The 14,607-nt window shown below is 42.1% G+C and overlaps 1 protein-coding gene across 2 annotated transcripts in view; it reads right to left on the bottom strand.

The window, feature by feature from the left end:
• Nucleotides 1–764: 764 nt before the first annotated feature.
• nlgn2b (neuroligin 2b) overlaps nt 765–14,607 on the bottom strand; it is a 64,797-nt gene continuing 50,954 nt past the window's right edge. The window contains exons 5-9 of one of the 2 annotated variants that reach the window (XM_086309600.1): nt 10,710–10,895; nt 8,022–8,287; nt 7,568–7,721; nt 6,896–7,256; nt 765–4,841 (exon numbers count right to left, since the gene is read on the bottom strand). In XM_086309600.1, coding sequence (XP_086165726.1) covers nt 3,911–4,841; nt 6,896–7,256; nt 7,568–7,721; nt 8,022–8,287; nt 10,710–10,895 — 1,898 coding nt within the window. In that variant the 3' untranslated portion in view covers nt 765–3,910. Of the gene's footprint in view, nt 4,842–6,895; nt 7,263–7,567; nt 7,722–8,021; nt 8,288–10,709; nt 10,896–14,607 lie in introns of both variants that reach the window. The other variant, XM_086309599.1, reaches the window with a different exon arrangement.

Below are 14,607 nucleotides of genomic sequence, written 5' to 3' on the forward strand. Positions count from 1 at the left end.
TTTTAATGTTTTCCAGTTCAGATACACAACATACAGTGTGTAATAGCCTCTATTTGAAATAGAAATATTAACTTTAATTCTTTCAACCCCTTCTGGTCATTATGCTCTCTCACAGTCTCTTGAGCCTCAAGCAGGTTTTACTGAATCAAATGAAACAGACAAACAGGTGCAAGCCTTCACTTTACCTTTCTGGCATTAAATCTTATATAAGAAGAAGAAGATATTTGGATCGGTGTAATACTTTCTCCCCTTACCTTAAGCCAACATCAAAACTGTAGTGTAAACATGTAAACTTGGTGAGTGTGCTTCCGTTATCTGTTGGCTCGTCCAAATCCCTTGTTTCCAAAAAAGAAGGAAAAAAGAAAGAAGGAAAGAAAAACACACATTTTCTTATGCTGTGGCTAACTTAAACTCACTAACAAACAGCTGGATCAATAATCCCCAAAATTCAATGTGCAGACAAGATTGCAAAAAGGTAGCAAAACAACTACCGTGGTTACTAGAGTTTGAAATTAGACTAAAAGAATACAAAGGATTTCACAACTTCCCAATTACAGGTTATACTGTATGACAATGCCCGAGACAATGTGAGACACTAACAAGTAAATTCAACAGCATCACAAAGAAAAATAAAAAAAATAAATCTTTTTTTTTCTATTTTTGAGCATATTTAAAGAACTAACATGTTGTTTTTTCCAAGCCTCATTTCACAAATCTTCTCAATTTCCTCCTTTTTCGTGTGTTCTCCACAGCTGTTCTTTGGCTTTTCTTTTTTTTTTTTTTAAACCAATGAAGGGATTCATTTCACTCAAAAGCTGCCTTCATGATTGACGGAATAGTGTCAGGCCTGTACGTCACATTTTAGGCAAGACTATTTTTATCACAATCTATGCGAACCTGAGCCGTAGACATTCCTTTTTCATGTTCATGCTGCCCTCAACCACGCTGTGCCCATACAACCTACTGGAACCTGACCTTGAGTTCAAGGAAACAAAGGAGAATCGAACATATTTGAAAACCATGTAAGTCACCAAAACTTGCACCTGTTGTCACAAAGAAAAGATCCGGCCAGTCAGTCAAACCAAACGACAAACATAATATTTACAAATTCCAGTTTTGTTCGCTTACACTTAAAAAAATGTACAGTTTGTTTTTATGTGTTGTTGGGTTCTTTTTTTCCTTTTTTTGTTTTTTTTTTGGGTGGGTTCTTTTTTTGTTGTTGTTGTTGTTCTTTTGTCCTCGCAGCTTGCTCCAGTCCAGCGTGAGGGATGGCAGTCTGGCTCCAGAGTGTGGTTATCCTAAGCAGACGGGACATCACAAGGAAGGAGGGGGACAAGAGAGGAAGAGGACGGGGGATCCTGCTCACCTTGCGTTCACGGTTTATGTTGTGTGAGTAATGTCTGTTAAACTGGGTTTTCAGAATGTATCCTCTGCGCACTGACGGATCGTACTGTCGCTATTTTCGTCATCGGCACTGTGTTTGTCCAGCGTTTGTCCTAATGTCACTGTTTCTGTTTAGTTTGCTTTGTTTTTTTTGTTTTGTTTTTTTCCTCCTCCTCCTCATTGTCCAGAGTGTGACCCGTGTCCGTGTTGGATTGTGCGAAAGATGTGAAACGCGCATACAAGGCTCTCTCACCTTTTTTTTTTTTTGACCATAAATACATCTTATCCTTTCTCCTGCCTTTTGCAAAAGCCAGAAACATGGGACAACAAAAGAGCAGACGGAAAAAAGATAACTGTCGGGCAGTCCTCAAAGACTTTGAAGCAGGAGGGAGGTTAATGTCCAGTCACAGACAAAGACCTTATTTATACTCTTTGTGTAAAGTAGTCATTTCTTTTTTTCCCTAACTTTAAAAAAAAGTGCTATCTTCAGGTTGATTCAGAGACAGTGACTGTGCAAGCTCGACATTGCAAAAGATAAAGAGAAACAGCAAAAAAAAAAAAAAAAAAAAAAGGGGGAAAAAAAGGGGGTGGGGGTTATAAAGGCTTTCATCAGTCTTTCCTGTAGTTTTTGCAGCACAGCCTCGGTGTGTTAGGGAATGAAAAAAATAAAGAGGAAATATTTACTCTCTTTGTTATAATCATAGTTTTACACAATATTCATCTTTTAATACTTTAATACTTTCTGAAGTACCACAAAGTGCAGCTGATATTGAAACGGGATATTAAAAAGAAAAAAGAAAAGATTTTCAAAATAAAATAAATGGCAAATCATCAAAATGACAAGCTAATTTCTAGAAAAAAACCCAGAAAAAAAATCCAAACATGCAACAAATATCCCACACAGTAAAGTTGTTAATAAAACTCCTTAAAAAAAAGAAAAGAAAAAGAGGATATATTGAATCTGATTTCTCTTTAAAGAAGAGACCAGCCACAGTGCAACATTGAGTGGAATTAAAAAAAAAAGTTTTAAAAAAAGTGTGTGGTTCAAAACTAAAGATGAAGGGGTTGGCACTTTTTTTTATGGTAATTCCTTTTGTAAGATACAGTCAGGGTGGACCTCTCCAGGCGGTCCACTGGACGCCAGTAAAAGAGGAACTTTATCACAGTACTTGGCACCAAGAATGCTGGTAAAAACGAGATATCAGAATATCTTTTTTTTTTCATTCATATCCTTACAATTTATTAATAATACATCATTTACACTTGTGTTTTTGTATAAAAGACTCCAAAAGGAAAAAGAGAGTCTAGAAGTGATTGCAAGAAAGAGGAAAGGAATGCAGATGGATTATGTCGATGGTTTTAATAAAAAGAGCTACAAGGGCAGATGCAGAGCGAGAACGAGAGAAGCGGTTAAATGAGACAAAAGAGATTGTGGGTATGAAGATAAATAATGTAATGGATGTGATTAGAGTGTGTGTGGCTGAAATGCAGCGACTTCTAATGGGCAGCCTGGATTCCAGGTTGCATCCCACAAAGTGAGTGGGATTCAGTAATTTCCTGTACCGCCCCACAGTTGAGGCCTCAATCTGGAAATGTTTTGAAAGCAGCAGTGGTGAGTATGCACTTTTGTTTTTGGTTGGGTTTTTTTTTTTAAAGCGTGGGCAACTTAATCTCCATGGGATGCTTTATGTTATTCAGCTAGCATCACAACCAAAGAAAAAAAGAAAAAACTCAAACAAACAAACCAGTAAATATATGTCTAATTAATAAAATCGCATTTTAAAATTAAAAAGTCGTGATTCGCCATCCAGTGGATTCCACCCCTTTTCCTTCTAGGCCCGTCAAATACATTTCACGCTAAACAATAATCCCCAAAAATCACAAAGGAGGGACAGCTGTTGGGACAGAGTGCTAAACACAGGGTGCCAAATTTCACTTCCAGATTGGGCCTTTAAAGCTGCAATTTGTAAGTTTCAGGGAATCAACGCTTCATGACAGGCAGCTTGTCGGGACATATGTTGCCTCAAACAAAGCTGCTCGCTACTGTTTTATCTTTTTTGCTAAATGAGTGAAAATGAATATTTGCATTCGGCGTTAAACATAGTTTTTACACTGACACAACAACACATGCGCAAAACAACGGAGCTACCACAATACATGTCTGACTGATTGTTGATGAGCCTGAGAACCCTCTGCGAGAGCTACAAGCTTAAAGCTGCGTGTTTGGTGGCTCTCCAAAGCACCAGATGTTGAAAGCGCGTTGACGGGGAAAAGCGGTATGCATCTAGTATGACGGTGTTTTGGCAAAGGACCTTTCTTAATCAAGTCCCCCCCCCACCTTGAGTTACGGTTACAGTTTAGAGGTATTTCACTGCTTCGTATCTTACAAACTGCAGCTTTAGTTGAGGGCTTAATGAGAAAAGAGAAAAGTAGAGTAAAGAAGAAGAGAAGGTGGAGTTTGGATGGAGCAGTTTGTGTGGTGCATCTCTGTAAGCCCAGAGTGGGGTAGCAGAGCTTGTGCCTGGTCCTATACACGGGTGGTGGAGTGTTGGTGTGGCAGAGCATTGTTGCTGTGGCTGGGGACGGGTGTAGTAGACGGGGCTGGGACAGGGGGATAAGTGTTGAAGGGGTGAAGGGGCTGCATGCTGCTAATGGTGCTGGGGATCATGGTAATGGTGTTAGCTGTCATCAGTGGCACATCTTCGGGCGCTCGCCGCAGGGCCAGCGTGTAGTCAGGTGGGCACACGGGAGGCCGCAGCGGTTCCAGGTCGCCGTGGACACCGCGGGACGGTAAGGGGGTCCCATGCTCTAGCTCCACCCTCTGCTGTTTCATCTGCAGTGACATTAGCTCCTCCTCCTGACTCAGCGCTAGGTCGTTGTGCGGTGGGGCCCCTACGACTCCCATGCCAACACCCATGCCCATTGTCGTGCCGCGTTGCGGGGAAAGTCGGCGGTGGCGTCTCTGCATGAGTTCATGGCGCTTGTCCCGCTTATAGTAAAGTGCGGCAAAGGCCAGCACGTTCAAGAAAAGAAGCGAGGCGCCGACAGCTACCGTTACGCTCAGCTCGGTGGAGTAGTCCCTCGTCTCGCTGGGGAAGGGAGGATAGCGGGGCCTCTCTGAACTGTCAGGGTCAGGATCCGGCGGGTAGGTAGAGACCACAGGGTGCCGTGTTGAGCGAGTGCCAGGATGAGGGGCCTTCCAGCGGCTGGTGCCTCCAGGTGGCAGACGGGTGGTGATGGAGTTAATGATTTCCTCGTGAAGGCTGTGGAGGTGCGGTACCAGCTCCAGCCAAAAAGCCACCTTGTTAGCGCGGTAGTTATCTCTGACACGGGGCTTCAGGCCAATATGCAAGTACTGCTTGTCCTTGGAGCTGAACTTGGTCCAGATGACCTCCTCAAATCGGTTAGGCTTAGTGTGGATGAACGTGGTGTCCTGAGGAACTGGTAGGTTAGGGTCTCTGTAAGACACAAGACACAATTATTAGGCTATAAACCTAACCTTATATTTGCTTTGATAAAGTCAGTCAACCAAAAAAAAGGAACTGATATGACATTTGAGGGTAAAAGAGCAAAGAATAGCAAATTACTAGGCGCTTTATAACCTTCAAGTGCTTTACTGCAGGTGGTTTATGCTTGTTGTTGTCATCCTTGTGCTTTTGTGTTGTCATGTACCTCCTAAAGTTTATAACCTGCCATTTTAGCTGGGATGGAGGCACAAGTCAGCAAAGAACTTGGCCTCTACAGGCATCTCTCTGAATCAGTGCAGGAGCTTAGGGATTCCAAAATAGGCACACAGGCAGAAAAAGTTGGATAACATGATGTTCTGTAGAAAACTTGTTTTGACATCTTCCTTTTGGAGAGGTGAAGTCGTGATTGTAGATGGTATTCTTTTGGGGCATTAATGCATAATGTTTTTGGGGGGGTGGTGCCTGTGGTTATCGACATAACAGCAGCAGACTGGCATTTATATGGTGATCTAGTGATCGCTCTGAGCACTTTATGGTGCTGTTTTGTATATACTTCAAGCATTCTATCTACCTCACATTCATGGCCAGTTTAGAATCACCACAAAACCTATCATGCATGTCTTTGGAGAGTGGGAGGAAGCTGTAGCACATACAGGACCAAGAGACTACATACTAGAACCTTTTTTGCTGTGAGCCAACAATGCTAACCACTGGGCTGCCACAGTTTGCAAGAGCAGTGAACAAAGCATTGATTACCAGACCTCAAAAGGCTGCATCCTGGCTGCTTGGGCAAGATACTAACCCCATGTTTGCCTACTGGTGGTGGTCAGAGGGCCCGGTGGCGCCTGTGTCCGGCAGCCTCGCCTCTGTTAGTGCGCCCCAGGGCAGCTGTGGCTACAATGTAGCTTGCTATCGCCAGTGTGTGAATGTGTGTGTGAATGGGTGAATGACTGAATGTAGTGTGAAGCGCTTTGGGGTCCTATGGACTAGAAAAGCGCTATACAAATGCAGGCCATAATCAATTTCTTGCAGTGAAGTCCCCTAAACTCACTGCCATGTTTATAACAATGAGTCTGATTTGCCTTAGCTAACATTTGCATGTGAAACAGTCTTACCATAATGCTGGAAATATTAATTAAAAGATGGTAAACTGTGGCTACATGGGCTCTCTATTGATTTTTTATTGTGACAGTAACTCCTTGTCCTTCTTGTTATGTGACAACGGTACTAACCAGTGCCCTCCCCACATACAGCAAAATATGATGCTTTTAACCAATTAAGAGCATTTGCAGCATTTCAGAGCTCAGCAACGCAATGTGGGGCCAAGTGTTTTCCCCTCCAGTGGGTGTGATTATGACATAGTGTTTCACATGGTCTGCAACAATACTCAGGCAGGATGTGGCATTCAAACCATAATTAATTCATAATTAATTCTTATGGTGTGCCAAAAAACATTCCCTGCACCACTGAACCACCAGCAGGCTGGACTGTTGACACAAGGCAGGGTCTATGGATTAATGCTGTCCTCAAGTGTCCTCAACTTCTGACCCTATCATTTAGAGAAAGCAACGATCAGTTTCCAATTTTCGGGTTTTGATGATCTTGTGCCCTCTGTTGCTTTAGATTTCTGTTCATGGCTCACAGAAATGGAAACCCAGTCTCTTCCACTGTGGGGGATTCCTCTGTGTCACTATAGGTTTTGTGACAACACCAATTCTCCTCCAAACTCTTTTAACGTGAATTTCTGTGAGTTTCTAGAGATGGCTGTGTGTGAAAATTCCAGGACAGCAGTTTTAGAAATGTCATGTTCTATGTTAGTGTTTACTGAAACTCTTGTATGCTGTGTGTCTTTCAGAATCTCAACACAGAGGACTGATCCATAAAGCTTTATACACAAAAATGTTTCATCTGTAAAATCCCCAGAAATATCACTGGGCTTGTCTTTTAAAAGTCTGACTGAGTTAGTCATTGTGTTATATGTGACAAATATAATCAATACTTTATACACAATTCATAATTCACTTGAAATTAAGTGTTATACTGACCCTGACTTGGCAAAGTTGGTCCAATATGTCATCACAACAGCACTGAGCATTACGTCATTCTTGGAGAAGTTACAAGGAAACAAGTCAGTGGCCCCCACCATGGGAATCCCAAACACATAGGGGATCTCATCTCCATGGGCAGCATCTGCCCAGTCTGGCCTCGCCTCGGTCTGACAGTGGTGGTGGAAGGTATAGAAGTAGACAGGTGACTGGAACTCAGCGTGGAGTTTGGCAGTGGCGACAGCTGGGGCCACCCACTGGTGGTCTGTGAACAGAGCCAGGAGGGTCTTCCTGCGCATGTCGCTGTTGTCTCTGTCAGCCCAGTCTGTGTACATGAACTTTATGGTTTCCCTGAGGATATCTTTACCTTGGAAAAAACAGAAGTTAATGTGAGCATTTATGCCATGATAGAGTCCATGTTTGTCTGCGACATTATGTGGAAGCATGTAAGGCTGAAATCTTTTAGATTTTTTGGTCAAAACATGTTTTTTGCCACAGGAAGATTCCGAAACATAATTTACTGTGAATACTGTTGACCAGCCTGGCTTACGAAGGACTGTAGTCGCTATTCACAAGCAAATCGATGTCATTTTTATAAATGCTTAGTGCTGTTGACAACATTTAGAAAGAAACACATCGTAATAGTCTAGAAAAATAGGGATAGGATCTGACCATCGGGGTATCCATACAGATTGTCCACAAAGTTGGAGATAGTATAGTCAAATGAGGCAGCTGATATTCCATCTTCTCCTTCACTGTCATCCACAAACTTCAGGCCCTCTCCCTGGTTGACACCCAGCAGTATGTCGTAGTTGAGGAACTCGCCCTGGTGTCACGACAAACACACACAAAGCATGACATACAAAACAGAATGGAGCAGTAATGCTTGTCAGGAATGTATTTATATAGTATAGGTTAAATAATTATTTCATCCTCTGCTGAATTTGTAGGTTTGAATTTCTGATTTTATGTGATTTTCATTATAATGGAGAAAAATGAAATTGAAAAATCAAAGTCAAACTGTGGGAGCCAGAATTCTGTCTGGCGCAGCGGATCAAATACTTTTTGATATTCTGTCTCTCACAGTATCACACAGTGTACGGTAATTGAAGAATTCAAAGCCGACCTGCTGCATGAGGATCTCAGGGTCATCAGGTACCACGTCCCCATCTACCACAGGACCAAAGGCGATGTGGTATCGGGCAGGCTGGATGTCTTGGTCCACCAGCTCCCTGAAACTCTTCCTACGCAGACAGTCCACCAACTCTGCATTGTCCCCTGTGGTGCAGCCAACCTTCTTGGCCAGGATCTTGGTATAAATCTGCGGTCGGTAGTTCACCGACCAACTGGAGATGGCTGAGCCACTCTGAGCAATGGCCCTCTGGAACAGCCCTATACAAAAACACAGTCATATACACCAGATGTATTAAAACATACAAACACTTATTCTCCATCAGCTTAGCTGCCCCCCCCCCCCCCCCCCGACACACTCTTGCTAGCAGCTGATGGTGTCTTCAAGGCCTTACGTTAGGCCTTGAAGACACCAAGGCCTTGAGAGCACGTTAAATAATGCATATGTTAGAGGAGGAGCAATTGTAGAGTATTACAGGGGCAAGATGAAGTAGATATCCTGCTGCACTTCTTAGCTGGAGAAAATCTTTATGAAGACCAGAGTAAAAAACATGAAGTGTTTCATTTACATGCAAAGAGAGACAGCAGCAAGAAAAATGGTGGCAAATCTGCGCACGGCTTGTTGGATAAAGCGAAAAGGACAGAAAGAGAAAGAAAACTGCTCGCACTGTTGCACCGCTGCACTGTTATGTAAAGTGGCTTGCTGTCCCTCTGTTTTATCTGCAGATTCTGTCATTAATAATTAAGCCCCCCCATATTCTGCGTGTGCCCCGCCCCGCTCCTCTCCCTGTGAAATCAATTAAGAAGCCTCTCAGCTGCAACTCCAGCGCCTCATCTCATCTCTCCTCGGCATACGCACACACACACACACATGCAGACACGCACACACTGTACCTTTAAAAGCTGTTCAGCCTCCAACTTTTTCTTGACTTTGCGTTGCTTCAGCCTGCTTTCAAAATGGAGTTGGGCTAATCTATGCAAAACAACCAGTTGTGTTTTTCTGATATTGCACCCACTATTAAACCTGCCATAACACTGACCTACAGTCGCGTTCTACAGAAGAAATTCTCAGCAATGCACAAAGCACATAAAGGAAAGTGTGATCAGTGTTGATGTAATATATGTGTTTTCAGTGGAAAAAGTATATAAAGTCTGTGAGCCTCAGTGTTCAACCTGGAAACCTGGACTATCAAAGTATCCATGCAATATGAGCTGGTATTATAGGAACCTTAAAAACTTAGCAAATGACCTCCTGACTTTTTTCCTGACTCAATCCCTTGCATCAACCGAGAATCTGCTTCCTACAGTATATGCAGTATTTTTATTTGTTTAATCCGTCCAAGATTAGTCTCTCTGCGTGAAGGTTAACAGTTTAGTAATATCATAATCTGAATTCTTGGTAAGTAATGAAACGCTATTTGACTTCTCAGCTCCACAGACCAAAATCATAGAGAGTATTAATGACAGAACATCTGGCGAGAATTTAGAGATCCGCCATTCAAGAACTAAACGGTCCTTTTCTACTAATGAGGTGCAGATGCTAGTGCCTAATCCAGAACCTGTTATGTGGATGGTTACAGGTCCCACAGAATGATGAATCTAAATTTCAAGTTTCAGGCTCAAATCATTTTCATGGTTTGGGGCTGCATCTAGACACTTGTGTTGGGGGGCTTGTCAAAAGTGATAGAATCAGATTTTGATCCACCATCCTTCAGAAAGTGTGTACTGCATGGTACTGGCTTTAATTTTCAATATGAAAATGATCCCAAACAGCTAACCCTGGATAGAAAAACACCACGTGGAACACTATCAGTCATGGATTGGCCTCCCCAGATCCTGGACCTCAACATTATTAAAGCAGTGTTGGACGATCTTGACAGAGAATGGGGGGGGGGGGGGGGCAGCCAAGAGCCAAAGAAGAGCTTTAAATGTCCTTCAAGAAGCCTGGAGAACTATTTCTGAAGATGAATTAAAGAAATTACAGCAACATATAAAATAAAATGCTGGATGTCTTAAGCCTTATATAACATTAAAAGCACATTAAATAATAAAGTACACATTTATTACACAAAGCTTGCACACAGGTGCATCTTAGGCCATGCTTATGACCATGCTTCCTAGCAACCACCTATCAATGGGCTATGTTTGGGCTAGTTTATGCACCTATAACACATAGTAAAAGTTTAGATTCACAACACTATATGTAACTCTGTAACATTTAAAAGCCCAATTTGACAGAAAAGTGATGAGAAGACGCACTCATTCATCTCAGTGCTTTTTCAGTGACTGTAGTTTCATGTGGAATGATGTTATTTGGAATTATTAAAGGGTTTTTGTCCCAAGGGGAGTAATGGTTTTTAGAGCAAAAACCTACTGTCTAAAACCATTTGTCAACTCCAGAACTCACAACCTTGTTTTCTTTCAAATTACTTGATCTTTGGAGTTTTGTCCTGCTTATTGAAATAATACCATAGTGCCCCAAACTGTAAGTGACTCATCTCTGAATCCCTTTCTTCGTGGGAATAATACTGCAGTGCATTTTTATCTGCTTTAGGCTTTTCACTGAAAAGCACCAACATGCTCTGTAAAGAAATACATTACCCACACACTGTCCTGAAATATTAATCCCCTTTGAGTGGAGTATGTGACTACTAATCGGTCAAGGACAGGAAAAGAACCTTACCCTCGGAGTGGTGGGAGAGGATGAGAAGGTTCACACAGGCGGCACCAGCTCCAGAGCCAAAGATTGTGATTCTCTCTGGGTCTCCTCCAAAGTGGCCGATGTTTTCATTGAGCCAACGCAAGGCTTGGATCTGGTCCAACAAACCATAGTTCCCCTTAGCAGACTGATCCCCGGTGCACAGAAACCCTGCAGGGCAAATTAGAACAAATACAGACAGGAAAAGAATGAAAAAACATAGATTTTCCCAAATGAAGGATCAGGGCCCGATTTAAAGAGACGGGATATGTGTATATCTTTTTCCGTGTCCCACACAAACAGAAGATGGCATCCTGTCATTGTCAGGAACTTCTAAGCCTCCAACTCACTTCAAGTCTGTGGAGATTTCACACAGAAAGCTTGCCAAATTACTCATTTTTAATACCCACGCTGAAAATACAACACAGTTAAGAGAACTTGTCAACAGAGAGAGGAGGAGAGCAACAGAAGGCATGTTTCACCTACTTCCAGGACACACATTTACACAGTTGGTGCACACCCACAACAAGATAAAATAAACTGAACAAAATGCCACACACAAACGCACACACACACACACACACACACACACACACACACACACACACACACACACACACACAGCTCTGTTCTTATGAGAGTGAATTAAAGTACTTTACATGTGTTTCAAGCAGCTTCACTCCGTAACAAATGTAGCATTTCAAATTTTCCACTGTTTGGATGACTTCAATACCCGTGAAACAACTAAAAATTATTTCAGTTAACTGCACACTTCTCAGAGCCGTGGCTGTAGAGGTGGAAGATATACTGAAAAAGAAAATCGTGTTCAAGCATGTTCACCCGACTTTGATTTAGCCAAGTCTGCTTAGCAGTATTTACTCAGGCGCTTCCTGTGAATAAATACAATTTCCTATCCGGTCGTTAAGTCTGACGTCACTAGCCGTGTCTGGGCCTAAACTCCGCTGCAGGTCCATATATCAAACGATCACTGTGGCATTACTGAGAGTTGAAAAACTGTCTAAAGTCTTTCATCTTTAATAAAATGATCAGCGTTCTGCTCTACCAGGTGTAACAATTGAGTTTAACATCCAGGCATCCATGAAAACGGAATTTATGACATTTAACGGAATTAGAAGTTAGCAGGAAGTTAGCTTGCAAGCTTCTATCTAAATACAATATAGCATGTCCTGACTGTGGGGTTTTGGAAACAAATTAAAACGTACAGCTCTGTTATCACTTCCAACATAAATGAAGACAGAAAACTAAACAGCAGTGACGTTTGATGTGCTACGTGACCGCTAGCGGCTCAGCTATGTTAGCATAATATAAACAAGCTAACTTTTTTTCCACTCGATAAAAGTTAACGTGAGTGTTCTCGGTGGTCAGGAACAAATGTAATCGCATGGCGGGATGCTGTAAAAGGACCAAACTTCAGCCAAGAGAACAATTGAGATAATCCATCCACAATACGAGGTTAGTCATTCATATACTGCACGGGCTGGGGTGTAGTTACATCCTAAGGTTTTAAAAACTGAGCTTAAATAAATGATTAGCGGTAATAAAAGCCAAGGGAGGTCAACAGTGATCACTGACTGTTTTAGGAGCTTTTTGAGATTAAATAGAAGAAAATACAAAACATTAAACATGTTAACAACACAAAAGCCATATTAAACGCAGACTACTTTAGGCCTGGAAGTAGGATTCGTCACGTCATCACTGAACGACCGGATTGTTGCCTATAACTAATACCAGGGGGCAAGATTTATGGAGACAGAGTTTTATTATGGCTTAGATCTAAGGGTCATATAAGGCACAAGGCTGTTTTGATCTCAATTATGTAAAATGGGGCTAATTTGGAGTGAATTTTTAGGGAAAAAAAGGACAAAAAATGGCTGACCGTGCAAGTCGGTAACCTGCGGCAAACAAAGATGCTCAGCTATCTCGTCATGCTAATGTGGTCGCTCTCTGTTCTGACTATTTTCTCCACAACACTGTTAGCAAACAGTAAATTACCCTGTAGGATAATGTAGTTATTTGGTGCCACTGGTCACTCTGTGTCAGTGACTGTTATCACTGAAACATGGATCTCAGTTCAGGCTGAGTCTGGAAGCCAGCTTGCTAACTTATTACGGTAGTGTTAAAAGAAAATCTTGTTAGTGCAATGTTATAACTTTTTTAATAACACTTAAAAGCCACTTTGCTAAGACTTCATGATGCATGCAGACTGCACTGTTATGATACCTACTGTATTATATACTCAGTGTGAATACACTGACCTATCCACACTGAGCCTGGTACAGCATCACCACCTGCCCATGTGCACTGTGTTAACTTAGAGTCTGTAAACAAAGCCAATGACAGCTTAATGGGCTGAACATGGTTCCCTGTTGGCAGTGCCTTAGTAGACCGTAGGGAGCTATGGACAGCCCGTCTACCTGCAGTGAGCATCTGCTGCCAAATGGAAACAGTGTCCAAAGTTTGTGGTAAAACCAGCCTGTGGGCTACTCTTACTTGTGCTGTTCAAACATGTCAGGAGAAGAGCAAAGTCATAACATATGAAGAGCTGAAGTGAAACTGAGTGTTAAAAAACAATGAAAAGTGTCCACTGCAGCCATCATCTGTGCTCTGCTGTATTTTTAACTTGTTGTTAAAGATGTTTTGCTTTAAGCTTGTCCGATTACTGGTGAACTCCCTTCCCTGCTCCAGTCCAGCATCTCATCTACGTACAGCTGATCTATGAGGCGTTGAGCTTTTGGAGGCTTGCACGACACCATGTTTGCAAAGGTTGAAAACCCCTCACTCTGTAGGCAGTCTGAAGGCAAGCGCCTACGCAAGCAGACATGACAGCAGTACTATAAAACAAGAATAAGATAATTGTTCCACTGCATGCCCTGAGTCCTACCACAGGAGAATGCCACCATCACTACAAAATCACAATATGATGCATAAACATGTGTGAGATGCTTTGCATTGATGGTTTATATCTGAATGTGGGACATTTACTGGGCAAAATATGAAGCGGATCAGAGTGCGTACATTTCGAAGTGGATTGTAATACATCAAATATATCAAGGGAATACTGTTATTTTATTTTAATATACATTATGCCTATTTTGCAGATATCATTTTTGGCGTTCTGAACCCTGTGCTGCCTTTCTAACATAAGACGAGGTAAAACCAGCCAATAAGATGTAATGTTTAACCGGTAACAAGTTTTACAATACTTGCAATGTGGCAAATGTGTTGGCTTTGATATATTAGAATGATAATAACCCATTTTCAAGCCAGGACTGTTCATTCAAGAATTAAAACACCAGTCTTTGAAAACCAGGCCTGCCACATCAAAGCAAAGCCTTGCCCGGCTAAACTAATCAAAACGAGCAGGTCAATCATCTGGAGGCGGGATCTTTAGTGTCCACCACTTTAACATCAATTGTCAAGGAAAGAACTCAGAGGGACTAGCTGGACTCGGAGCATGAATGGGGCAGTAAAGCTCTCATGGCTCTAGGCTTTTCCGATTTCCAATTGCAAGGCTCAAATTGTCAAAACTTGCAACTTAAAATGCGAACGTGAAGACTGAGGAGGCTTTAAAAAAGACTTTTAGAGTAATCTTTCTAATTTGGCAACCCTCTAATATGTCAGATGTTCTCTGTCATTAAGAATGTATGTACCTCTGTTAGGTCATAGCCAGCTCAACACAGCCTTTTCTACAAGAAAGTGTATCCCTTCCAGATTCACTATTCAAATAGTTATAGTAAGAGTTATAACAATAATAATAGAGCTTTAAGGTATTGGCCCAAGGGCAGTTGGGGCACAAGCACTTGGGAAGGGACAAAAGTGTCAGAGGTCAGGGAGAGGTCAAGGAAAAGCTTTCAAAACCTCC

The sequence above is a fragment of the Aulonocara sp. 'chitande type north' Nkhata Bay genome, linkage group LG10, assembly GCF_057382095.1.
Source record: "Aulonocara sp. 'chitande type north' Nkhata Bay isolate Kocher_YH1m ecotype deep benthic linkage group LG10, A_spYH_male_GT1.1, whole genome shotgun sequence".
NCBI lineage: Eukaryota > Metazoa > Chordata > Actinopteri > Cichliformes > Cichlidae > Aulonocara > Aulonocara sp. 'chitande type north' Nkhata Bay.